Source organism: Ammospiza caudacuta, chromosome 5 (genome assembly GCF_027887145.1).
Source record: "Ammospiza caudacuta isolate bAmmCau1 chromosome 5, bAmmCau1.pri, whole genome shotgun sequence".
NCBI lineage: Eukaryota > Metazoa > Chordata > Aves > Passeriformes > Passerellidae > Ammospiza > Ammospiza caudacuta.
Genome location: NC_080597.1, coordinates 671610 through 697656, shown reverse-complemented (window position 1 = coordinate 697656; position 26047 = coordinate 671610). Strand labels below are relative to the sequence as shown.

General features: G+C 43.1%; 1 protein-coding gene across 1 annotated transcript; it reads right to left on the bottom strand.

The window, feature by feature from the left end:
- Nucleotides 1–4955: 4955 nt before the first annotated feature.
- Nucleotides 4956–25885, bottom strand: ETNK1 (ethanolamine kinase 1). Its single transcript, XM_058804818.1, has 8 exons — nucleotides 25670–25885; nucleotides 17613–17872; nucleotides 16778–16918; nucleotides 15948–16090; nucleotides 10148–10231; nucleotides 8559–8719; nucleotides 6567–6640; nucleotides 4956–5329 (listed from the first exon to the last, which is right to left on the bottom strand). Exons 1-8 carry the CDS (start codon nucleotides 25823–25825, stop codon nucleotides 5257–5259), a joined length of 1092 nt encoding a protein of 363 aa, XP_058660801.1. The 5' UTR covers nucleotides 25826–25885; the 3' UTR covers nucleotides 4956–5256.
- Between the last annotated feature and the right edge of the window lie 162 nt (nucleotides 25886–26047).

Below are 26047 nucleotides of genomic sequence, written 5' to 3'. Positions count from 1 at the left end.
CACCTCCTCACAACCAGCCTGTGCAGACATTTCACACATCTGCCTTCGCACTGAGGGTCTCTAAGCCACAAAGCCTGCTTTGATCCAACCCATCCCATCTGCAGTGCTGTGATTTCCCACTGCTGAGAGCCCCCTTCCCAAAGGCCCTGTGCCTGGTTACCAGAACATCTACCCTGCACAGGCTCAAGGGCTTGGTTCCTCCTGCCTTTCACAGCCATCGAAAACAATCAGTGTTTGCCACTCACAGTCATAAAAGGGGAGGAGAAATCATCTGCAAGACTGCTCCACATCAGCCTGGCGTTCCCTCCAGGTCTGAAAAAACCCTTTCTGCTCCACTGCCATGATTACAGCCTGCTGGGTGGGCAAGATGACAGCAGAGCTGCCAAGTGCAGCAGCTCAGCAACCTTAACACACAACAATAACAAAAACCATGAAAGCAAGGAACACACAAGCACCTGAAGCAGACACTGGGACATGCTCAACCTGCTCTGCTAGCTGGAGCAGGGACTGCCCCAAACAAGAGATCACAGTGTCACTGCGGTTTGGAACAAAGCTTTATTTCAGCAAAAAGTTACCCAATGCCAAGATTTCTTTTGGTATGAGTAACAAAAGAGTATTTGAGATCTTCTGTTACATACCAAAGGCTTTAAAAAATCTGAGCTTCATTCTGAAACAAGCTTCACGCTTTGTAATTTGCTCTTGTCCTTAAACCATGAGAGTAAACAAGCATATTCAACACCTTGCTACAGCACAAACTTGAGATTCCAAGTGAGTGATTTCCTTTTACTCACATTGATCAAGCCCATCCCTCCTCTTGACTAGCACTCCTTGGATAAACTCACTTCCCAGGACCTTTGTAACCTCAAGTGTCACTGCAGGTAAGGCTGAGAGGTTGTACAAACTGCACCAAGGTCAATTTGTCAGATGGAGAGCAAGATTTGCAAACCAGAATTCTCCAGCTGAGGTATTCAACACACCAGTGAGAAGAGGAAACTAAGAGCTTGAAGGACACCATGGAGTTCATAACAGACAGTGAAAGGCAACAGTGATGAAACACAGTCGGGAAAAACTAACCTTTGTTATGTCTGTGTTTCCAAGGTTAAAGGCCTCTTCAGAAAGGGACTTTTACACAAAAAATAATTCTGATGAGGTCAGAAGTCATGCACTGACAAAGCAGAATGTAATTTTAGTCCAAAAGGAACTAGTGATAAGCCAAATATGTAAAGGAAGATTTTAGATTCATGTTTATGCTAAAAGAAGTAGGATTGTGGGCACAAGAAGGAAGGGGAAAGGAATCACACACAGGGAAAATCTCAGCTGTAAGTTTTAAACACTCTGAAGGGGTACCAACAGTTCTAATGTCGAGGTAAATAAATTCACAGAACTCTATGAGTGATTTGGGCATTCAGTACAAGCATTCACAAGTTAGTAACTAATGCCATTAGAAGGTTATATCCACCAGAAGCATTGGAGGGCCTCTACCACAGCTACCTCAATCAGTTCCCCATGGGAGCACACACCTCAGGAGGGCTTCAATCCAACCCTTAGTTTACAAGTCAACAGCATTCAGTAATGTATAAAAAACGTTTGGAGGTTTAAAGAAACAATTTTAACAGCTTTCCCTGTCCCACTGGTACTGCAGACACCTCTGACACATGGTTTGCACTATTATTAGAACAGATTTTCTCTTCATCTAAGTACTGCACAGATCTCTTCATTCCCAGAATCATTCCCAAGAGCAAGATTTCAAAAAAGCTAATAGGGGGGGAAAGACACTGGGTGTCCAAGGCTATAAATGGATATCTTAACATGAAAGTATTATGCTGCATTATAAATCAATTTAACAAAAGAAGTCCGCACACAGTTAGATTTCTTCTTTACAACAAGATTTCTACAAAATAGGAGAGAATACAATGCAATACACAAGTCCAAAAATGCAAGATAGAGTACAATTCACACTAATTTACAAATGGTTATTTACAGTGTTGTATATACATTACAGTCAGACCTGGTCAATGCAAACTTCACATCTTTTTAAAAAGCAAATCAACAAGTGGCAATGAAGGGATTTAACATTATGTGACAGGAGACTAGTGACCGTTCAGAAAGCTTTAGTGCTTGAGTGACCTAAGAAATTAGGTCTGGATTAGCCAGATCTGACTGCAGAAATGAGAAGGAAAAAAAATCACACTATTCTGCTTTACAAAAGCAACCAGGCCACTACAGTCTATTGACTTGATGCTATTTCTGCAAGAATGCCCAGATTAATGATCCTCTTCATATTTACAATATAGCTCTAACTACAGCAAGAATTATTAATTTTGGCATTCGTGCCCTTAGCTTAACGAAGGCAACAGAGTATCTTCTTGGCAAGTCACAGTCAAAACTACTACAGGATGTTACTAGAGCTCAGTCATTTTGTGTCCTCCTTCCAGTATTTCATGTTGCTACTACAGAGACCCAGATAAATTAAGTGAAACAAGTACATGTTTTCTAGTACCTAACTTACATTCAGAATGTCCTGTATTCACAGTTTCAAGCTACCTTACCATCTGCAATGCAAATTACTGCTTCCAACTGAATGCATCTGCAGATATTCCCCGGGAAAGGAGGATATCCGAGTGCCACTGGCTCAAAAGGATGTGGAACAAGGCTCAAGGCAACTGGCATTGCATTTTGGGAGATGCTTTACAGTATTTCCTCAGAGCTATCACAAATGGATGTAACCTGCACTCCTCTGGAGGGACAGCTGATGCAGAGCAGTGCAGAAGTGAATTCACACGTGCAAACTGAAAGCCTTGACCAGCACTGCAAGCTGGGACAGTCCTTGTGCTCCAAAGGGGCTCAGGAAGGGCTGGGACTGTTTGCCACCTGCCTCAAAGTGCTTTCACAGGGCTCCCTCCACAGGGACAGACTGAGCTGCACTCAGGAAAAGCTTTGGTTCTGCGGAAGCAAACTTCCACTCCTGCAGTTATTGCTACTCGAGCTGTACAAACAAGATACTACTGACAAAAACTACAGTAACTCCAAACCTAAGTAGTACTGGTACCTGAAAAGGGAATGTGTTCTGCCATTGGGAAACTTAGGATCTGTCAGCTGTTGGATTTCCCAAGACCAAAAGAACTTCACAGCCTTCTTTCAAAATATTTCATAAATACAAAGCAACACTGTCAGAAATAAAGCCATTGCTTGGAAGAAAATAGTAACAAAGAGTTCAAAAATCTTTAGCAATCTTAGTTCCAGGGATATCTTGCTGAACTTAAAGGAAATACAAGACAGCAGGGTATTATTCATCAAATGTCAGTAAAGGGAGAAAGTACAGTAGATTAAGGACTTCAGTGCCTTCATGAGCTCTAGCAACATCCTTGATAACTGCTACAAAGTAAATGATAAATGTCTATTTAAGCTATTTGTTTCAAATCAAAGAGAGTTTGTCCAGTATAGTAGCCTCCAGCTAATGAAAACCGTTACCTCATTTCAAGTTACAAAAAAACTCCCAGCTCTCCCATTTGTATAAAAATTTTTAAGGTTTTGACTGAATAAAAATAAAATGAAAACATTCATAGATTAATACAAACAAGAGGAAAAAAATCCTAAACCGTGCTTTTGTAAAACAACAGGATACCATCGGAAATGGTCTTTACTTGTGAAGATTTTTCATTCACATGAGTTGTCTTTGTCCTGCCTCACTCCAAGCTTCTGTAAAGCACACGTGTATGTAGGTGTGTACATGCTATACACACATACACACACTGCCATGTGCCATAAAGCAATTCTGAATAAATATCTTTGCTGGAGTCTGTACAACAGACTCCCCAGCTAAGTTTGTGTTTGCATGTGCTCGTGCACACGCCAGACTTTGTACACGTGGGCACTTATGTGACCAAAGTGCAAAGTTTTTCAGAGTATCACCAGAGTCTGCCTGGCCCCAAACCGCTTGCTGGGCTTGAGCTTCCTGCTGTGGGCTCCTTCCCAGCTCCTGCCCCCAGCCCCACCCTCCCTTGCACACTTAAAGCCTCTTTTCCACACAAACTTACGCATTGTTAGGTACACATTTTCTTTTCAGTTAGCATTTTGTAATCCAGACCATTCTTGGTATAACAGCTTTAAGAAATAAAATGTGTGAGATGATCAAAGCCTCACTGCCAAAGTCATACACTTTCCCCATCATGTCCTTCACACTGGAGGCTTTCAAAAGCAATTTGCTGACAGAAAACAAAAAAGAACCACCAGACATACCAGAATTTGCACAACTACGGGCCAGGCAGTTAAGACTTAAGAGTCCAAGGTGAGAAGGGGACAAAGCAGTAGGTTGTCATCGGTACAGGAGCTGTGAACCTCTCTTGAGGCTCACCGGGAGCTCTGCTCTCCTATCTCGGGTCCAACAGTCCGTTCTGCCACTGCAGCACGACACACACAGACAGCAGAGTTCAAACCCAGGACCAAGTTGCAAAGAGGAGGAGAGATTTGCAATAGTGGTGCTTTAAGAGTACATGTAATAAACAAGCAGCTTTCCCAGAAGTTGGGCAGGCTGTCCGCCCAACACCAGTGGTGGGTACAATATCCTCAGAGAACCTTGTGGCCATAGAACTTCAACATTTCTACAGCCCAATCCAGACCAAAAAAAAAAAATCAAAATCTTATTTATCATTTCAACAAGCTGCTTGATTCTTGTGCAAAAGAAAAGTACCATCCTATGGAAAGCTACCTTTAAAAAAGGGGGGGGAAATACAGATCATCCTAACCCCTCTCCGCAGTTACACCACCCTAGAGATCTCACAAGTCTATGTCACTCCTTTTGCTCACAGGCCTCTAAAAGAACAATTGTCTCTGACACGTCTTCTTCTGCATAAGTGAATGCGACTTCAATAAGCTGTTAAACAAACCCTTTGGAACAAGTTCACTGTCTGCACCCAACTTTAACACAAACCGATGAAAGCAGCAATGGAATCATGTTAAACGTATAATAAATAATTCACATACAACATATGTTAAATTACAAAGAAGGATGAAATTGCCATTTCTACAACTTTTGATAGATTTAGCAAGTTTCTAATCTGTTTTATATCAACAGCAGTACGTAGGTTCTTCATAATAAATTTAACATTGAAGGACTGTCTAGAGGCATTATTTATAAAGCAAGAACCACCAAGTGAGCATTACAGCACTTCAACAAATGTTTAGCTTTTTTCCAGTATCTGTTCTGAGAAAAGATTCAGGGGTTGTCTATCCACTTGGTAAGAGTCCTCCTCTTCGTTACTCGGGAAGAGTTAACGCCATGACCTCCAGTTTCATTTTGAAATACTGGTTAAACCGAACAATTGCATACCTGGTCAAAGAGAGAGAGACATTCCAGGTTAGGAGCAGCTAACTCTTCAATGACAACAGCCATGCTAAGCAGGACTAGTCAAAATTCCACTGACCCAGCACCCTGTTTAGAAAATTGACTTTTAGCAGCTGCCGAAGGAAATTAGGAACAGAGCAATGATGATATAGAATACATTCTATAGAATATATTCTTCTCTACCACCCCCAGTCCCAGCCTGCAAAAGAGATGCAGCTCCAGGATTACCAAGGGTAGAGGTTTAGTGTTTGACTGTTGTTAAAGGGCTGTCCCCGGTGCAGTGCCACAGGAACTGGATCCCCATGGTTACACAGAGGTGCCAAGGCTGACACGTGTTTGGGGCTGTCCCCAGGTGCAGTGCCACAGGAACTGGATCCCCATGGTTACACAGAGGTGCCAAGGCTGACACGTGTTTGGGGCTGTCCCCAGGTGCAGTGCCGCAGGAATTTGGATCCCGATGCAAACACACAATCCCCAATCTCCCAAGCGTTTGGGTTATCGCCGGTGTTTTCCCGCCCTCCAGCGGTCACCGCCGGGTACTGCAGCCAGCCGGGGGCCGACATCGGCCTCACGCACAAAAATGACATTATCCAGCCCAGAAAACCCCAGGTGGGACCTCCTGACAGGTGAAACGATGAACCCTATCACCTTGCTCGGTCCCCAATGGAGAAATTAATTCCTCTGCTTGTCGCCATGAAAGACCATTTTAAAACGGCCAGAGACAGGTACCTACCTGAAGCAGAACTTAATGTTCATTGGTGGTACGAAGACTCTTTAAAACAAGAATAGCAACCTCCAGGATCAATATTCCATGCAATAAGTAATCAAGCTCTTTTGCACTATACCCTTGACCCTCACTGTTGGAAATGTAGGTCTGGCACCAGACAGCACACCTTACTGACCACCTTGGCTTCCATGCCTTTGTCTCCCCAGCAAAAAAACACTTGATTCCCAAAAGCATTATGTTCCTTGCCTTGTAAACCATGTGCTTTAGCCCAGGGGGACATAATTTAGAGAGCTTTCAGCAACAGAAAACACTGACAGACAGGTTTTGCTGCCTTGCTCTCCCTTACAAATGAAGAGTTTCACTGTATGATCACAAGGTCAGGTGTGTTGCTCAGATCTCAGTTTCTGACAGCTGGGGTGTTGGAATAAATGGCCCCACAAGTCCCTTCCACCCTCTAGTATTCCATGACTGACTGTACACAGCAAGCACACTTACCCTAGAAAATCAAAATCAATGGTGGAATATTTGGCTTGAATTAGAGCCCACAGTCCCCAAAAGAAGTGTGAAGCCTGAAAGAAAAAAGCAATAGCAGCAAAAATTAACCTTACCTTAAATCTAACACATTAACATTCTCACAGAGACAAAACTTCATCTATAAGAGAACACTCAAACCCCAATCTTTGTAAAGTCATTTGAGCTCTTTTTACCAAAGAGATTTATAAGCAGTATTACAGAATAAATTACTCACAAGCAGACAAGGAAATCCAACTGATTGCTGCTTGTCAAGAGAAACAATGTTCCATTTATAAACTATGTCACCTATTAAGCAGATTGTTGTGTGACTATATACACCATGCTAAAAAAATGCACAGAAATGTAACCACCACCTCTACTGCTGTAAACTTCTATTACTCCACATGTATTGAACTCCAGTGCAAACAGGAAATTCCTTTGAATTTTCAGTTACATCCTGAGACCTGTACAATTACACTCACTTTCACTGCTGGCTTGGACAAAGAGAGATATAATGCTTTAAGAAAAGCTCTATTTCATCAGCATTTACACAAATTTCTCATCTGGTCCAGACTTACTTCCATTAGGAGCCCAGAGAAGCAGTCTGGAGGCCTCTGCTCACTTTCAGGCTGACAGTATGGATCATATTAATGATATGCTGTTAATACACCTCAAAATGAACATGTGATGGCCATAAGCTTGGCAGTGTCCTGTGGAAGACACTTCTGAACAGACCTTGACCTTCAGCAGATGAACTGCTCACACTGATTACCTAAATGGCTTCCTGAGGCTCAAAAGGAACACTTGACCAGGAATTTAGTAGCCATCCATGGACACAGCTGAAAACACCTCAGAACAGCAACTGGTCTGTGCCCAAGTGAGTCCTGTGCCTCTGGTTCAGATACCTTGGCCAGAGAGCTGCAGTTCATCACCCTACACCAACATCCATGAACTCGTGTCAAGTTTTCCTTACCAAAGCTCCCCACATGACCTGACGCAGCAGTCAGAGTGTTTGTGCACCACAGGTGTTCTACAGGCAAGCCCTGACCTGCTCTCCAAACACCTCTCCATCCTCTTAAACATGACTATGGCCACTGTCAGAAACTGACCAAAGAGCACTATTTATTTTCAAACAGGCCCCCAGCCTGCTCAACTGCAGCTCCAAGTGTCCTGAATGAGTGGGCCAGCTGAACTGGACATAACAACCAACATTGTAAAAGAACAGCAGCATACAAGCCAGTGGTTTTAAAGCTGGTTTAATAATCAGCTTCCTGTGAACTCCTGTTCCTCACTGCAGCCAGGGGCTGGTGCCAGAAAACTCAGGGAATTACAGTAACAGAGGAGTGCTTGAATCAGTAGGAAGGAGGACTAAAATAAGGCCAAAGTGGCTGCTTGAGCCTCACTCCTCCTACAAATGTTATTCTTCAGAAGAAAAAGCATGCAAGCACTTTGGCTGTAACATTTCCTGTCACGGCATCTAGGCAAAACAAGATCAGCAAGAGACTCTAGAGTGACCTACTTCTCTGCAAAAGACAAAATAAATTAAACCCATAAATTCTACTTTAACAGAACGTTATCATCTTAGTTTTTGAAAAGCTTTTAAAGCTTCTATGTCTTCATGAAGCACTACCGTGTCCTTCTGCCTTATCACCACTACAAACAAAAATTCAACAAAAACACACCATAAGCTGTGGCCAACTTAAACTTGCCAGGCCAACAGAAATCCTCCCTCAAAGTTCATCTCCTCATTTTCTGAATGCGCAGTGCTTCCGACACCAGGAATATTCTACAGAGAATATTTAATAGGCAACAGAGAAGCAAGTTTCCATAGAAGAGCAAAGCTTTATTTCTCATGGAAGTTTTCTTTACATGTCACTACATTCAAATTCAAGAAAATAGCAACTACATTTCTTCAAAGAATGTCAGGTTTCTCTGCCTCATTTAAAATATTCTAATCAAGTGTTTGTTACTCACCAGTGCAAACTGATTGACTTGGACATACAGAACTTCAACTTCTTTTTCACTGACTTCTGTGCCAAATCCTTTGTATTCTTTGTATGCCTCAAGGTAAGATCTCAGCCACTGCTCCTGTAATTTTCTGTTGGGATAAAGGCTGTAGTCTACCTCATTTACTCCTAGGAAAAGACAACACTATCAGAACCTTATGTTGCATACAAAGACCATGAGAAACCTTTTAGTACTACCACTAGTAGTTCATTTCTGTGCCCCTTCCCACCCCAACACACAGGCACAGATTGATATGAACAAATAACCACATTTTCACTTTAACCTCACCTTCAATTACATGCTGCCAAGAATGTCCCACATACAAATCAGAGTGTTCCACATTGCAAATTTATTTTTTCAGTCAGATAGAATCTGCCTGTATTTTGGGATTCAACACCTTGGGCTTTGAGAAAAAGCTTAAGAAAAAGTATTTGCTTTATGAAACAAAACCCCTCACAAATAGATCAAATATGACATATTTTGTAGGAAAAGAGACTTGTGTGCCACAACATCCCAAGCCAAATCCAGATGCATCCCCAGTTATCACTGGGCCCACATCTGAAGAAAACTTCCTGTGAGTCTGCCTCTCTCCTCCACAGGGCACTGGTAGAATTAGGAGCCCATAACTCATTTCTATCCTATTTTTCTTCCTATACTGGAGATGCTTAGTCACAGGTTGTAGGGAGTCTGCCAGGAGCCCCAAGCCTGGATCACAGTTCACTTTCACTGTCACTCTCAGGGAATTCAGGAATTCTCATTAATTTAACTTGCTTTCCAAATCGCTAAATTACCAACTATACAATTCAAATTACCAAGCACACACTGACTTTTTTTTCTTTTTTTAAAAGTTATCTAAACTGAACATTGTTTGTAAAGTAACCAGTAAAGTAACCAGTAGATGAAGACTCTTCATTTCACCAGGGTGTGCTTTCCATCTGCTCTGATCATCATGTAGGTTTTCCCTGCTGGCTCATGCTCTGAAATAGTACAGCACACACATGAGGTCATTTCTCCCTCATGGAGCAAGGGGAATGAATGGGCACTTGCTGTAAAAAATTTTAACTAGTTAATAAATTACTCTAAAAGCACCATACTCCTAAAACCCCACCTTTTCCCTATGACACAGTCTGAGCCTTTACTTGTGGTTTTGGGACAGGCCCAGTACTTGGTGCAGACATTGAAATCCACCCCCAAACACAGCATCCTGCCTTTGGCACCGTGCACTCCCACAGGACATTGTCACCACAGCACCTCTAGAGTGACAGCCACAGCACCTCAGCGCAGTGGGCTGTCTGCTGTGCCTCCCCACAGGAGGACAGGGTGAAAGCTGTGTGCTCTGAACTCATCTAACTATCAGAACCTAGGATGTGATGCTTCCAGCCCTGGCTTACAACACCTGCAAGGGAAGGGCACAGCTGCTCTGCACAATGAGACAGCAACACTCCCTGAGCTGACAGCTGTAAGCATGCAACCAGATACACAAACAAAAACAGGAATGAGGTTACTGGGGTTTTCAGTAAAACCAGCCAACTCTCACCTCAGAAACCAATTCTTACCTGCAAACTCATTGAAGTGATTTCCGATGTCATAAGCCAGGTAGTTGTAGCCAGAGTACTCATAGTCTATGAACTGCACATCACCTGTGTGAGAGACAACAGCAGCAACATCAGAGTCCACATCAAATCAAGCACCAGCCCTGATCCTCTGGTGTCCTTTGAAGAGTTTTGGGGCAAACAAACCACAAACTCATTTGTACCTGGTTGTGTGCACTCAGACATTTCAGGGTAAGGCTGTGACTTCTACAATATGAGATATTTAAAGGTAAACATTCATTCAGCAAAGCTCTTAAATTTAGAGCTCAAAATTCTCTCTGCCTCAAGTCCGAGTAGGAGAATTTCAATTTTAAATTCTACCACATGAGGGCCTCCCTTACTCTCAAAAGGAGAAGTACTGGAGCACATTCTTTCTTTAAACTTTATGTAGAAATAGCAGATCAATTTCTCCCTGACTACCAAGTAACAGTCCTGTTTATTCACCACACAAATGTGCAGCCACAGTGGACTAACACATTGCAACACGCTGATGCTTCCTGTTTCCTCTACCACTCCTACAAAGCAAGATTACTCCAAAGTTGCTTTTTTTAGGCTGGATTCAACCAGCCCCATAAGCCATCAGACTGAGGTTGCCAAAGCTACCAAACTATGCAGCACTGTGCAAGCAAGGGCTGATCAAGCAGCAAACACAGCCCCAAATGTTTCCAAATTCTGTTCACCTGCACTGAAGCTGGGGAAAATGCACTGAAGCTGCTCAAGAGTGTCCACAGCACACGGAACAGTCAAAATGTAAATGAGATTGATCAGGTAAAACTAGAGCTCTTGTATTATGAGGGAAACCAGCAGAAATACTAAAAAAACAGGAAATTAGGCAGTGGGTTAACATAAGATCTGTTTGCACTAGAAGATTAAAAAGTAAAACCTTACATTTCTCACTGCTATATTGAAATATGTAATTTTCACCATTGCACCTTTCTCCCTTCTCTATACTCTTTTTGTTATCACTACCTGCATTATTTAATTAACAACCTGCATTATTTAATTAACAAAGCACTCAGTCTATTATAATGAAAAATCTTTTAACATGACTTAAAACTCTAGGCTAAAAAGAAAATCAGGAACAATGTTGAAATTAAGCACATTATGTATGTATTTCCTAGACTAAGGATTTTAAGTGCCTGTTACACTCCCTCCGTAAGATTCAGGAATATTGTACAGCTCAAGTAAAATAGTTTCACCATGTCCTGACCAAGTTAGCACAGAAGAAGTTTGTTAGAAGTGCTCTTCTAAAGCCAGTTAAAATCCCAACCCTGGCTAATGTCCTGCTACACAGGTGATCTCCTGAGCCCCTCCTGCCCTCCAGACATTTAATATCACTTGTATTGAGAGGTTTGTTTTCTTCCTTCCTCACCTAAAATCCAAACACAGCAGGTGAAAGTCTGCTAGTAAAATATGGACATAAATACTTTAAATTTTCATTAGCAGATTTCACCTAGAACATCCCTAGGTGCCACCATTAATTTTTAATTACATTTAAACAACTTACTTCCAGATATAAAGAATATTACACAGAAGCAGAAATTGAAGCTGACAAGGTATGGGTGGGGCTGTCCTCACAAAGCAGGAACAAGGACATACCCAGCCCTTGGGCAGCAGATGGAGAAAACCTGGCAAACTCCCATTTGATAAGACAAAAGTTCAAAGCAAAAAAGCTTTGCATTTGCACTGATCCACTTCAGACTCACACTACTGTGCAACTCAACCTTTTAAATTAATTTTTGCACAACTGCTCAAAATAAATCTGCATAGTTCTTTCTGTGGAACTGAAAGCAAAAACTTTGAAGTTTGCTGCTTCAAAAATGTGCCATATAGATGTACATATACATATAGTACATACACACACATACATCTGCCCTGCTTTAGGAAAAGCAGAAGAAAGTCTGCAGTCATTGTTTAAACAATCAATGTGCTTTTAAAGATTTACTGCAGTTCATATGAGAAAGCCACTTCTAAAAGCTCTGGCTTACATTACTGGCTTAGCAGGTAGCTGTTTCAAGGTTTCCAAAAGATGTACAAATTGTACATCCCATCAATATTCCTGAGAGCAAGAGACACTGGTCTAAGTGTCTTTGAGCTTTATTGAAATGAGAAAATTTGAAAAGAAGCTCTCTGGAGACTGCTATTGACAGAAATAGGCATGTCAAGAGCGGGGAATATTTCAAGGTGAAACACATTTCTTTTTTGCAGGCATCATGCAACACACCCCACAAAACCCACAGGGAGATGCAGAATTCCATATCCCAGAAATGGACTTTTACATAGACCAAGCAGGAACCAACAAAGCATCTGCTGGACCTCCTCAGGGATCTGACAGGTAGGACACCTCTCTGGCCAGCTGCTTTTCCTTGCCATGGTTTCACAGGGAAAGCACTTCCCCTGCCAAGTCCTGGCTGTAGCTACCAGAGCCGAGGGATGTACCCTGAGCTGTGTCCCCTCCTGCTCACTGAGCCCCTGGAAAACAGCCTCAAAGTCAAGGATCTGTGCTAGGAACACGCTTGTAAACTCACAAACAGCTCACCCACCCAAAGGATAATTTTAGCTGTAAATGCCCAAAAGAGCTCTGCAAAACAAAACAGATTTTTAGTTCAAAAGCAGAAGCCTCCATCTTCAGAAGCACTGAGCACCCACGCACTCCTACCAAGGATCACAGAAAACATTGGGCGGGCAGAGGGAATAAACAGAACAAAACTATCCATCCACCTACACACAACTCCCTGCCAGCTGATTTTCATATATGCAAAAAGAGCACACAGAAACAGAAAAACCTCTGATGCTGGATCTTGTTGAACAGCAAGTGTCTGAATACTCTTAAAATATCAGGTATTTTTGGAAATTCCCAGGTCACGCTGGGGAAAAAAAAACCCACAACCACAAAAACCAAACAAATTTAGGAGCATCAGAACACAAGGTCTATAAATAAGCAGCACCAAGCTTCAAGCATATTTTGAATATTCCCGATGTCAAAACTGCAATAAAAGCAATGTGAAATGCTGAACTATATCCTTCAAGGGGTAGATGACAGTGATAATTATAAGTTATGTAAAGTACCACTTGCAGATTTCCATATCCTGCGTGACTGAGAATGGACATTAGCAAAACAGCAAGGGGCAGAGTTCTCTCAGCCACAGCAGGAACAAATTCAAATCAGATGAGTGAGACTCCAGTAAATGAAGTTAACACTCAACATGCTCTTCCAGGCTCATAAACAAGGACAGGAGACTGATTTTCCTTAGAAGCAGTATGTGGCATGACTATGGTTTTTCTTGCAACTCTGAAAACTTGATGTGAATTTAATGCAGAGGACAAGGCTAAGGCAAAGCTCAGGAACAAGCCAAAATTATTCACACTGCATTGGACACAAGTCCCAGTACATCCTGATAGTCTGTACCTTAACACATCCCCACACATCCCTCCAACCAGTAAATGTGCAAATTAAGCATTCAAAAAATTATAAGTACAGTATTACTAAAACAAATAAATTATGTTTCCTTTGTGACAGCTTCTGAAAAGCCAGACAATACTACCAGTTTTGCACAGATTTTAGTGAGGAATAAAGAAAAAATAAGGTAGTTAATCTAGAAAATCCATTGTCTCTTGTTTTCAGTTTAGGGTCACTAAGGTCTTTTGGACCTTGGACACACAGAGGCTTTTCTAGATGGAAGAGTGAGTTTAGTCAGAGTATTATATTCACCAAAAATGTTAACTACCTTCAGACAATTTGGTGCCATGCTTAGTGAGGCTCATCTTTGAAAAGATTACATTTTGTGCTCTTGCACAATTTTCTTTTATACCAAGAAAAGCTTTTGCTCTGCTAACCACAATTCCAGTTATACATGTTCCTTTACAGTTAAAGCTGAGCTTCCTGCTCATGCTCTGTAAAAAGTGTGCCATAAAAAACAGCTTCCAAATGACAACCATCCTCTCTACAGATGTCACTGAGGATTGGTTACTATCAAAGTGGTCCCTGCTGTACCCAGATTGCACAAGTTTCACAACACAGTACACGTACAGTATTCAAACATAACTTTAATAACCTGTTTACTTCACATCTCCAAGTGTTTCCCCCAGCTGTTTACAGCTTGCTTGAAGCCTCAGTACTTACAAACCTCCCTCTCCCCACCCAGTCTCCAAACCCTAAACACTTACACACTTGTTACTGCAGGATTGCTCACAAGCGATGCACTGCTGGCACTGTTTCTCCCCCATTCTGCTTACAAAAAGAAAAGCACACAGCATTTGTTTTTCCAATTAGGAGCTTCAAGCCTATCCAGCACAACTGGGAAGTTTTTAAAGGAATTCCTCAGATCCTTTTATTTTTGTTGCATAGATCTGCTATGCAAAGTGACTACAAAAATTACTTTTATCTCAGTGGGTCTGCTCTGGGATGCTAAAACCTCAGGTAATTTCAGCACTAAAAAAAGCCACATGGTAAAAAGAGATTTAGTTTTGGTACTACAGTATCACAACTCCAAGTGTTAAAGACTACAAGTCTGGTCTTCTGCATACCCTCCATGCTTTCCCCCCTTTGTTTAAGCAGAGCTATAGTCCATAATTGAAACTCAGTAAAACCTTTCAAGCTTGGTACTGAACTCACAGAATTCAAAATCTATGTTGCTAGCATTGTTAGGATGCATACACACATACAGGCATATATAAGTGAAAGCAATTCCCTTCAAAGGGGGCATTACTCAGAGGGGAACTTGGACACAAATCACCAAAAGAGTTTATTCCCTCAGTTCACATGGCGATGCAGAATTCACACATGATGCAGAAATGTGTTAGCACATACAGCAGTTTTCATACTGGAACCAGCAGCAGCTTGGTTTTGTTCTTGCTCTTTAGGAGTTAAGGCACATAACTTACATACCAACAATCCTACTCAGCTGGCACAAAAATATGCAGCTACTAGAAGGAATGCGTCATCCTTATTTCAGGAGAAAGCCTTGTAATCTGATTAGTCACATTCAGCTGAGCTCAGGTATTTGAAATGGGAGCAAAACTATATTTTTACTGCACAGTGGCCATTTTAGCGTCACAAGTTTGCCTTGTTAGGTTTAATTCCTGATGGATTCCCTTAGTAACCGAGCCCCTAACCACTAAAATCAATAAGCTGTGGGTTTATATGGAAGCTTTAACAGATCTCAGTAACATGAACTATGAGTTAAATGTACAGTAATAGAAACACAACTGTAATTCATTTTTGCCAAGATGTGTGCTGCCTACAACTGTTGAAACAAAGCATGGATCTACAAAAGGAATCTTTCAAGATGTCTGTGTACTTCATGCAGAAAACAAATGGAGCTACTGAATGTAGTAATGAATATCACTAAGATACTTCATTATCAAAGGGTATTCCCCACAACCTCAAACCAGGACAAAATGTTGCAGGAGACCATCTCCATGTTATTTTCTATACCTGCATGATCTTGTTTTCTTCCTAAAAGCTTTATACACCCACAACAGAATTACAGAATTAGGATTCAGTCACACACTTTGAAGCCCAGGCATACAGGCAAGCTGGGGATTAACAAATTCACAAGGTCATTAAAGAAAAGCAGGAACACTGATTTTCTTCCTCTATACAGCAGCATACAGATGAGAATTAGCTAATTAAGCACAGGTATCACTGCCATTACACTGGGCCTCCAAAGCTCCCACTGAGCTCACCCCAACAAGTGAGTAAAACACTACCACTGATGCAGCACAGCAAGTACAGCACAAAGGCCTCACTACTCACACCTACCTCTCTTCTTGTTGTAAATAATATTCTTACACAACAGGTCGTTGTGGCAGAGCACCACTGGTGATCCTAAATTTGACAGTCTCTCCTTCATCCAGGCCATCTCCTCCTGAAGAACTTGAGGACTCGGAATGTCCCTTAAGAACCTTTCCAGGTGTAAGGAAACAGAGTTAACATTGAGCACTCTGGGTTTCACAGCAAGCATTTGTAATGAAGCCCTTGTCTCTACATTCTTCCTGCCAGTAGTCCAACAGACCCTCTCCCAAATCAGGGCACTCTTGCCCAAGGCACAACAGCACTCAGATTACGACAACTGTTTTTCTCTGTCCTCCCCAGAAAACAATTTTCTGAAGATGATCTGTGCTGTAAACACAACAGCAGTCCAAGAATCAGGAGCAGGATATGAATACACTCCCACACATCTTAAAGGTGCAAAGATTAAAAGAATTACTGCATGAATTTCCTTCACATTCCAGTACTTCCTCCAAGAAGAACACACAACAGCATTAGGTACCAGATGGATCTGTACTGAGGAAATCAGCACTAAGTTTTAGTCTAGTCACAGTACACACTTCAATGGCCATTTTGTCCTCTACGTTTCTACTTACCTATTCATGTTCTCTCCATTTAACAATTTGATGTTGTAAAAGAAAAACCACTTTGCTAGAGCATTCTTTAATTACAATGCAGCAAGTCCATGATTTCAAAGTCACATGAAGAATATTTTTAAGCTGATGTCTACCTTCTGAGCAACAAAGTCTGATGATATTGTACAAAAACAAATTGCAGCAGAAGGAATGTGAAGTCTGGAAAGAACATGATGAAATACCCACCTTTTATTCACTTCCTCATCTGCAAATTCTGTGGGTATGAGAGAGAAGTACTTCCCCATTTTCAGCCACAAATTGGATTTAGGGATCCATCCATTGTGTGCATGAATAGTATGGATTTTAGCAAGCTGTCTAGCAATGAGTCTAAAACAAATTAAAATTAAATAATGTTATATTTAACAGAAAAACTCTAAAAAATACAGCTCAGGAATTCAAAGAGGGTTTAAACAAGAGGAGCACAGCCATAGGGCAGCACACTTCGAGACTCAGAGTTCATTAGGGTCACTACCTAAGGGGGAAGGACTGGAGTTCAGTTACAGCACACAAACTTCACCTGCATTTACAGTCTACTCTTGCTTATTTTTCCAAGTATTCATTTAAATTAGCTGCTATTTTTAGGCAAATACATTTCAGCGCACACATGAAAAACTAAAATCTTACAACATCAGCACCTTCTGCTCACTGCTAACAGTTTTAAAATCATTTCTCAGTGGAGCTTTCTGGTATCTATTCACAAAAGGAATGTCTTGGAAACAGCTGGAAATACTTTAACCAAGTCAAGCCCCCTACAACTCCAGCACATTCAATGACCTCTGTAATGGTAATGTGCAAGTGTCAGACACAACAACCAGACCTTTAATGAGTACAGTGTTCTGTGGAGGCAGCAGGGATCACTGTTCAGCACTGAAATACCAGAACTAAGGCAGTGTGAACGTCAGCTCAGCACAGGCTTACAGAAATACCATTTTCTGCTCAAACTCAACTCCAAGCGCTTCAGGCCAGGCAGAACTCCCTAAACACACAATGAAATGAGATTTCACAGAGTTTCAAAGCTCACCTGAAGATGTCAGGATTGCAGACGTGCTCGGGATCCAGGGCCTCTCCCTGCATGAACTCGTAGCACAGGCCGTTGTTGAAGGTGCAGTAGAGCTGTGGGGCACAGCCGTGGGCCTGCAGCACTCGGAAGCTCTTCACCTCCTCGTCCCTGTCCACCAGCAGCTCCGTCTTGTTCCCGTAGATGCGCACCAGCACCACGTCGTCCCTCGTGTCCCCCACGTAGCAGCCGATCAGCTTGTTGGTGATGCCATCAGTGAACAGCTGCAAAGCACACACAACACGGTGAGCGACCCAAATCTGCATCCCCAGCAAGGAGGGGAGTGCTGAGTTATTGCTGATCCCACCATGAGCAACTCAGCTCTGCATCCCCAGCAAGCATGAAGGGAATGCTGAGTTATCCCTCAGCTCCCCAAATACACATGCTTACTAGACAGAGCACTAGGAAATAAAAACTTAAAGACAGAGGAGTATCATGAAGAAAACACTTGAATATAAATGGGGGGTGGGTTTTGTATTTACAGTCATGGCTCTTCTTCCACTCTGCACGCTCAAAACCCTAACTCTTAATTCAACCCTCCCACAAAACATCCTCACAGTAAAACAAGCAAGCAGCCAAAAGCAGCTTCAAGTTGGATAACAAACATTTTCTAATTGTTAATAGCAGTGAGGTCAGAAAGCCAGCTGAAGAAAGGAAACCAATTTATCAGGATCAGAATACTAAGTGTTCAATGACAACAGTTTGATTTCCTTATTTACTCCTGGCCAGTCATGCACCCTCTGATATGATTTCTGCCTCAAGCCCTAAGTCAGGCCCAGAACAAAAATACTGACAAATGCAGAGATTTGCTGTGTGCCAGACATTACTCTAAGCCATGGTACTTAGTGAAAAACTACTTCTGCTAAAAACCCACCAACAACAGCAAACATACCTACAGGCATCATCATTCTTTAGAACCTTGGAAAGTCTGGGTGGGGTTCTGTTATGGGCTGGGGGGAGGGAGGTGCCTTTTAACATAAATCCAGAATTAATTTGTTTTAAAAGTATGAAGTTCACTTAGCAGAAGCGATTCGTGTTGAGCTGTTCAAGTCAAAAAATCTCTTTGCCATACTTAGATGAAAGCTTCCAAAATGTACTTCAAAGAAAAAAAAATGTACTATGAAAAAGAGACAGCTCTAAGGTAATCAGAAACAGTGCTACTACAAAAAAATATGCTCATAGTGGTGGTGCAAAGAAACAGTAAGAATTTGAGTTGTTCTGCAGTTGAACAGAAACTTCTGGGCACATTACACCTTCTGTCATAGGTCTATTATCCCCTTAAAACAAGTTTCATTAGCACCAATAAAAAGAAATCTGCAACAAGGAAATTGGACTCCCTCAACTGTTAATTTAGGAACTCTACTGATTAGCATCTATTTGTAACATGCTGCTACAAATAATTATTTACACCCAGGAGCACTTTAGCTCTTGCTTCTGAAAAAGGCAGACAGGTTCACTTACTTTTCTAATAACATAATTCCAAGTAGACAATTTCCATATTTCATCCCAAGAAAACATCTAGTGTTTGCCACCACCAGTAAAAGAACAAAAGTCACTTTACTCTTTTATTCAGAATGCCTTTACCATTTAAAGAATCAGCTTAAAAGGCCTTGCCCAAAACAATCTGAAATGAAGCAGAGCAACACAGGAGTTCTATAGCCCAGGTGTCAGTTGAGCATGAAAAGCAGAGAACAGACTGTGATGATGTGGATAAGATAATCAGTAAAGTGTCAAGGCCACATGGAAGAGGATGGAAGAAACTACAGAATGCAATGAAAGTAGCGAATTCTGGGAATAAATTAAAAAAAACAGAGATAACAGAGGTTTAGAACACAATGCAACACATAAAAAACCTCCAGCAGCAAGGTTCTGACACAGCTGCAATCCACAAAGTTAATTACTGATATGTGCTTATCACAGCTTAATACATACTTTCTCATGAGCTGATACAAAGGTAAAACTAAACTCAGAAACACTTCTGGAAATTATATTTATACTGCCCACAATTAGATCTAGCCTGAATCCAAGGCTTTCTAGAAAAAAAGAAACTCTTTGATGAAATGCAGACTTAAGGTGAGAAAGCTACAAATAAGCTTAAGCTACTCAAGTCTCAGACAGCACCTCAGAGACAGCCTACCCTAAAGGCACTGTGATTGGGTTATTAGATTCCTGGAAAGGACATATGATGCATCTGCTTCCATCTCATAAGCAGGTGCTCCATGAAAAGCTCCTCTCTAATCCCTTTGTTCCAAGCGTTCAGAAGAATGAAAATGAAATTGCAATCACATGTAACAAGAACAAACAGACAGAAAAGTGCCATGGGGCAAAGTAGAAAGTACTCATGACTCAGAAGGGCTGACTTTTCCCTTCCAGACTGAGTTATGACATCCACAGGAGGAGGAACTCAGGAAGCAGTACTGCAGTGCCATAAAAACACAACAGTGATGTGAAACTGAAGCATCAATCAGCAGGAATTCCCCAGGTTCTGCTGCTGAACCCCAGACTGCCTTTAGGATCTCCTGAAAGGAGCAGAATTCAATAACATGCTTCTTTAATGCTCACAAACCTTCAACTTTGTATTGTAAATCCACGTTGATCTATTTTCTGGAAAAGTACAGTCTACACAGGCACATCCACAGGTATACAGGTCAAGAACTGAATTGTTTGGAACAAGGCTAGTTATTTCTCTCTCTGTAGCTACTGTAGCTGTCTTTCTGTAGCTATTCATAAAAGAAGGACAAAGTACAAGTGCAGGAACATGCCTTGGGTAAATTCCCACATGAGCAGCCTCACGGAGAGCTCTCCAGGCTCTGGAGCCACATCCTCCAGGCCATCTCACTCAGCAGGTGCAAGTGGCTGTCTGCAGGGTTTAGGGGGTCAGATGATCAGGAGCGACACCATTTGGTGTTACAAACACCAGAAACGCAGGAAGGAAGCAGGAGTGCCCGCTGCTGTGTGCCAAGGTCGGCCAGAGGCTGAGCACAGCTCCTGCTGAGCTCCTGGGGGCTGTGCAGGGCAGCAGGATGGACACACAGCAGGGCTGGCAGCAGATGGAGCTGCTGCCACCTTCGCAGGGCTCTCCTGGCCTGCAAACCATGCACACCTGGGTTGCTTGTGGGTTTTTTGGTGGGGGGATTGGTTTGGGGTTGGGTCTTTTTATTTGTTTTTGTTGGTTTTTTTTTTAATGCCGGGGTAAAAATGAGTTACTTATTTTTCACCCTGTTTCTGAAGAATATTCTTCTACCTGAAAACAGCATCAGGTACCTAGTTAACACTTTGAAAGCGATGAATTGGCTTTACAAATTTTGTGGTACTGACTAAAACAGCTACAGATTTTTAAATAACAATAATAGTTTATAAAGCTAATAGGAAAGGAGCCTAAGACTTGATTCTAAATCAAAGAATGAATTCACTGTTCCTCCCCCAGAAGATTTTGATGTGCAATGCCTGGGGCTGAGCTGTCCTGGACCATTCCTTTCCAATGCTACAATTCCCATCCCAAGCCTGCAGCACAGGCTCTCTCCCTTCCCATGGCCCCCTCCAAGCTGTGCCCAAACAAACACTGATTCCCTGCAATCCCAGCCTCAGCCAGCACCAGGCACAGCTGAATTACCTCAGGCACATCACTCACATGAAATGCCACCACAGCTCCTGCCCCACAGACACCACACACACCTTTAGAAACAGGGATGGAGATTATCAGGCTTCATCAGACACTGAAAGAGACTGTAGAAACCAACCCAGCCTCAAGGACATCCAATCCTGCTGGCATTCCCCCCGACTGTGGCACCGTGTTCAAGGCACACCTCAAATTACAGCTTTTCCACAAAACAGCAGTAATGCAGCCCAGGCTGCAGCTCTGACTGCTCTTACTCTTCTCCTCACTCACCACTTCTCCATCTGGAGCCATCAGCACTTCTCTGTGCATTCAGCCCTTCCTCTTCATGCGGCAACTGCTGAAGGAAGGGGGTGATGTGCCAAAACCAGCTGAGCAACAAACATCTCACTCGAAAAATGTTAACAGCACTGAGATACAAAATAAAGTTGGTTTATTTACTTTGTTTCCCAGACATTAACATTTGCAATTATTTCAATGCTTTTAAACCCACGCTCAGCCTGTTTAAATAAACTAACAAATATTCCAACAAGTTCAGAACTCTGAACCAAATGACAGTTTGTTATTGAAAGAAGATCAGGATCAGCACAAGCAAATAAATTCAATCAGCAGACAGAAAATACAGAAAATACTGCCTGAAGAAAAGCTACTGAGCGCAAGTTAGGATGAAAAATCCAAGGGAAAAAAGACAAAAGCTAAGCTGGTAAACACAGCAGCAGGTGGGTGGCTGTTCCACTGGCAAAAATACAATTTTTTGTAAGCCTTGGGTCCATCCCATTCACATTTCATAGCTGCAGGAACAAATCTTTGCAAATTATAAAGTATTGCAGTAGCAAAATCATGCCAAATATTGAGAAGTGCAAAGACATGTAAATCCAGGAGAAAAAAAAAAAAAACATATTACCAAAAAACAAGGAACGCCCAAATATTTCAAAGAATTAAAAAAAGCAAATGAATCCAACTTATTTGGAGATGATAGCTGCTTGCAGGATTTGCATGGGGAGGTTAAGGAGTGTCTTTATGAAAAATTTAATCCCCTTTGCAAAACAAATTCTTTCCACCTCTGCTCAGGTTTCATCCAGGACAGGAGCACTGTTTGCCAGCCTAACACTTTCATTATTTTAGATCTTTGAATGATTCCTCACCAAATTTCTTCTCACATATACCATTCTGGCCTACCCAAATAATGGTATAAATTAACATTATTAGTATTAAGCCTTTTCACCAATAAAAACAGAGAGCCTTTATTCTCAACACTAAATATTATTTCAGAATGGTTAGAAATTCTGATAGAGTGCAGGTTTTTCCTGCAGAGCAGAAATTGTGCATTACCCTACTGAACCCTTCTTTGCCACCAGACCTGAAAGGGGCAGACAGGCATGGGACAAAACAATCCTGGATCAGCACTGCTGAAGTGGTAACTAATTCTCCCACACTGTAAGCAAACATTGATCTTCACTGAATCTCCACAAAAGAGACAAAATAAGGAATTTGTAAGGTGGGCAAAAAAATCCAATCTGTGAGCACATTTTTACCTAGGAAGGGTAATATAACCTCTTTTAAAAAGTAAAGAGTAAAGACAATTCAGTTTTCATATTTCATTAAGAATCATGCAGAATATAAAAACTGGAGTGCCCATTGTCAAAATTCAGGCAGTTTACAAAACTCAGAAGGCCTGTTTTGAGCTAGAAAAGCTTTTTTAATTGAAATTTAAAAAAACTCCGTTTCTCATGTTCACAAGAGCCAGTTTCTGAATTTAGCAAGCAGTGAGCTTCTCAGCAGAAGTTTGGGAGAGACCTCCAAAGATTGCTTCCAACCAGAACTACTCAACATTGCAATTACTAAAATACAGCCATTCCAGAACCAAAAGTGTCTGCTGCAAAAAGCAGAGAAAGCAAACCTCAATGCTCAGGAGTTAGAAAATCAAGCACCCAGTTCTATGCAGTTCCTAGGACATTTTCAGCTGACAAGTGCATAACATACACGAAGATGAGTGTTCGGGCAGAAAAATTCTGTTTCTCCCTAGCAATGTGGGTTAACTTGAACATTTGTACTGCCCTGTAGGGACAAAACTCACCTATAACTTCATATAAAGGAGACACATTACAGTATAGCTGCTTCCTTTGCAAAAAGTAACAGCTGATGCTTCTGATGTTATAGCCTTGCTGATAAATAATGCAATAAAAATTACTATCTTCAGTGCTTACTTTCATCTTCCATCCTACATTTGTGTTTTATGCCATGGTGCAAAAAAAAGTAATTCAAATGTTAAAATATATCCCTGACTTCAGGTACTTATAAATCTTAGGGATTAAGCATTAACCATTACTAACTACAGTCTAAAAGTTGTTTAGCTGACTAAACAAATTATCTCACAACAGTAAATTTCTGCAAGTTAATTAACTTTTTCAAATCAAACTCTGGACTCTTCAACTGCTTACTAAGTGCTCTGACCCAAGAATTACCAAGAGCAAAGGTAGCGAATGGCAGAGTCCACCTGAAGAAGCAGCAGTAGTTCATTAAACCCATCTCTGTGCCATCATAAACCTATTCTTTGTCCATTTGCTGTTTCAGATTAGTCAGGCATATTTCCCTGACAGGAGTGGCAGGCTCGCCTGCCTGCTGAGCACACCCTTGCGAAGGGAGGGCTCCAGGGCATCCTCCTGCTCAGTGACACGGAGCCAAGGGCTGCGTGTGCCCCGCAGGTGCCCCTGATGAGCCCCGCACACCACTGCAGCCTCAGCAGCGGCCGGAGGGTAGAAACAGCAGCCCACGGCCCAAGGGCGCTGTGAACAGAACGGGAATGGATCGCTCTCCCGCTGGTCAAAGGGAAAACACCGAGCTGAGAGGTTGCGCTCTCACAGTAACTTGGTAAAAACTGAACTCAAGGTATTCTGTAGACACAGACAGCGATCTCCTGCTTTACTTCCGTGGGACCAGACAACAGAGACTCTGTTCCACACCAATGATACTGGTGGTTTTTATTTATTGTTTCTTGCAAAGGGAGTGCCAGAAGGAAGCAACATTTTTTTTTTTCTTAAAGCTACTACCCCTTTACCAACACAACCCACCCTGCTTAACAAAATAATGTTTTGGTTCCTTTTTTCACCAATTCTGAATGAAACACATAAAATTTTTTTGCTGAGAACTGCAGTCAGAGAACCAAAAGAATAAGACTATTAATAACTTTATGTAGCCCTGCAAGGACCAATAAGTTAGATTATGGACCTCTCCCAAATCAAGATATTCTATGAACTTTAACAACCTCATATGTTGAAAAAACTATTTTCATTGCACCTCGAGATGTTGGGACTGTGCATAACTTATGGCCACTACTTGAAACAGATTACTTAGGAAAAGCTCATTAGCTTTATTTTCACGCTAACGGGACTGTCATGCATCAAGTAACATTCTTCTATCAAGACATCAGAAAATTTCAGTCCAATTATACACCATTACCTCAACGCGCTCAGCTTTCCTATACAAACTAGTTCAGCAGCTCTCCAACGAGGAACTTCATTGAAATGAGACACCTCCGCGTAATAACAACTGCTGAATAACACAGCTGAGCGTATAATAAAATGCGCGACCAACCACAGGCTGAACCGCTATTTCCGCAGGCAAACCGGCGAGAGTTTGTGAGTCCAGGGGCCATGTTCAGCATATTCTAGAAGCACAAAGCAGCCAATCCTCCGGCAGATGACTCGTCACAAGTCCCAGTGCCTGCTCACCTAGAGAGCAGCAGAGACAGCAGCGGCGCTTCTGCCAGGAGCAGCGAGCGCGGGCCTCAGCGGGGCCCAAGCCCAGCCCGGATGCGAGCACAAGGCAGATATTTATTCTGGTTTTATTGCAGGAAGCACCCGACAGGGCTGCACCGCCCGTGGGAGCGCCCGGGGCGGCGGAGGGGCCTGCTGGGCCGGCCCGTGCCCCGCTGTGCCCCGGCTCACCAGCACGGGCACGACGGCCCCCGCTCCCTCCCTCACCGCAGCGCCTCCGCTCCCTCCCTCGGCCGGCTCCGGAGCGCTCCCCGCCGCCGGCACGGGCAGCCGAGCTGCGGCGGGCAGGGCACGGCCACGGCAGGGGAGGGAGGGGGGGAGGGAGGGAGGGAGGGAGGGAAGGAAGGAAGGAAGGAAGGAAGGAAGGAAGGAAGGAAGGAAGGAAGGAAGGAAGGAAGGAAGGAAGGCGGCAGCCGGGGATGCTGCGCGCCGCCCCGCCCCGCCGCCGGGCCGCCCAGCAAATGGGGCTCCGCGCAGGGGGCTGCGGCGGCGAGCGGGGGAAGGAGGGAGGGAGCGAGGGGAGGAAACAAGGCGGCAGCTCCCCCGCACAATGGCCGCCGGCCCTCGCCCCTGCCTCGCCCGCCGCTCCCCGCCCTGCCTATCAGCCAAGCGGCCGCGGACCCCCGTACCTGCAGCGTCACCTCCTCGGGTCTCCAGTGCGGGCGCAGCCGGCGCAGCAGCTGCAGGGCGCCCTGGCGGTAGCCGGGCCCCTCCCGCTCGCTGACCGTGATGTCCAGCTTGGGCACCTCCGGCGAGCCGGGCGGGACGTGGATGTAGTTGGACATGACAGCGGGCAGGACGCGGCGCGACGCGGGGACACGAGAGTAGGCGGCCCTCGCTGGTGCTCCCTCCGCGGCGGAGCCGGCAACTGACGGGGAAATTTCCACTTGGGCTCCCAATAAAGCGGCTCCGCCTCCCCGGCTGCGGCGCGGAGCAGCCTGGGAGAGCGGGCGGAGCCGGGTGGAGTCTGACCCCCGCCCGCCCCTCCAGGGTCCCGCCCGGCCCCT

Bases quoted from the DNA above. Each gene is read 5' to 3' on its own strand.
- ETNK1 (XM_058804818.1), bottom strand. From the start codon at position 25,825: ATGTCCAACTACATCCACGTCCCGCCCGGCTCGCCGGAGGTGCCCAAG. The intron at 17,873-25,669 runs GTACGGGGGTCC...TGTGCTTTGCAG, and splicing joins CCGAGGAGGTGACGCTGCAG to CTGTTCACTGATGGCATCAC. The intron at 16,091-16,777 runs GTGGGTATTTCA...ACACCTGGAAAG, and splicing joins GATGAGGAAGTGAATAAAAG to GTTCTTAAGGGACATTCCGA.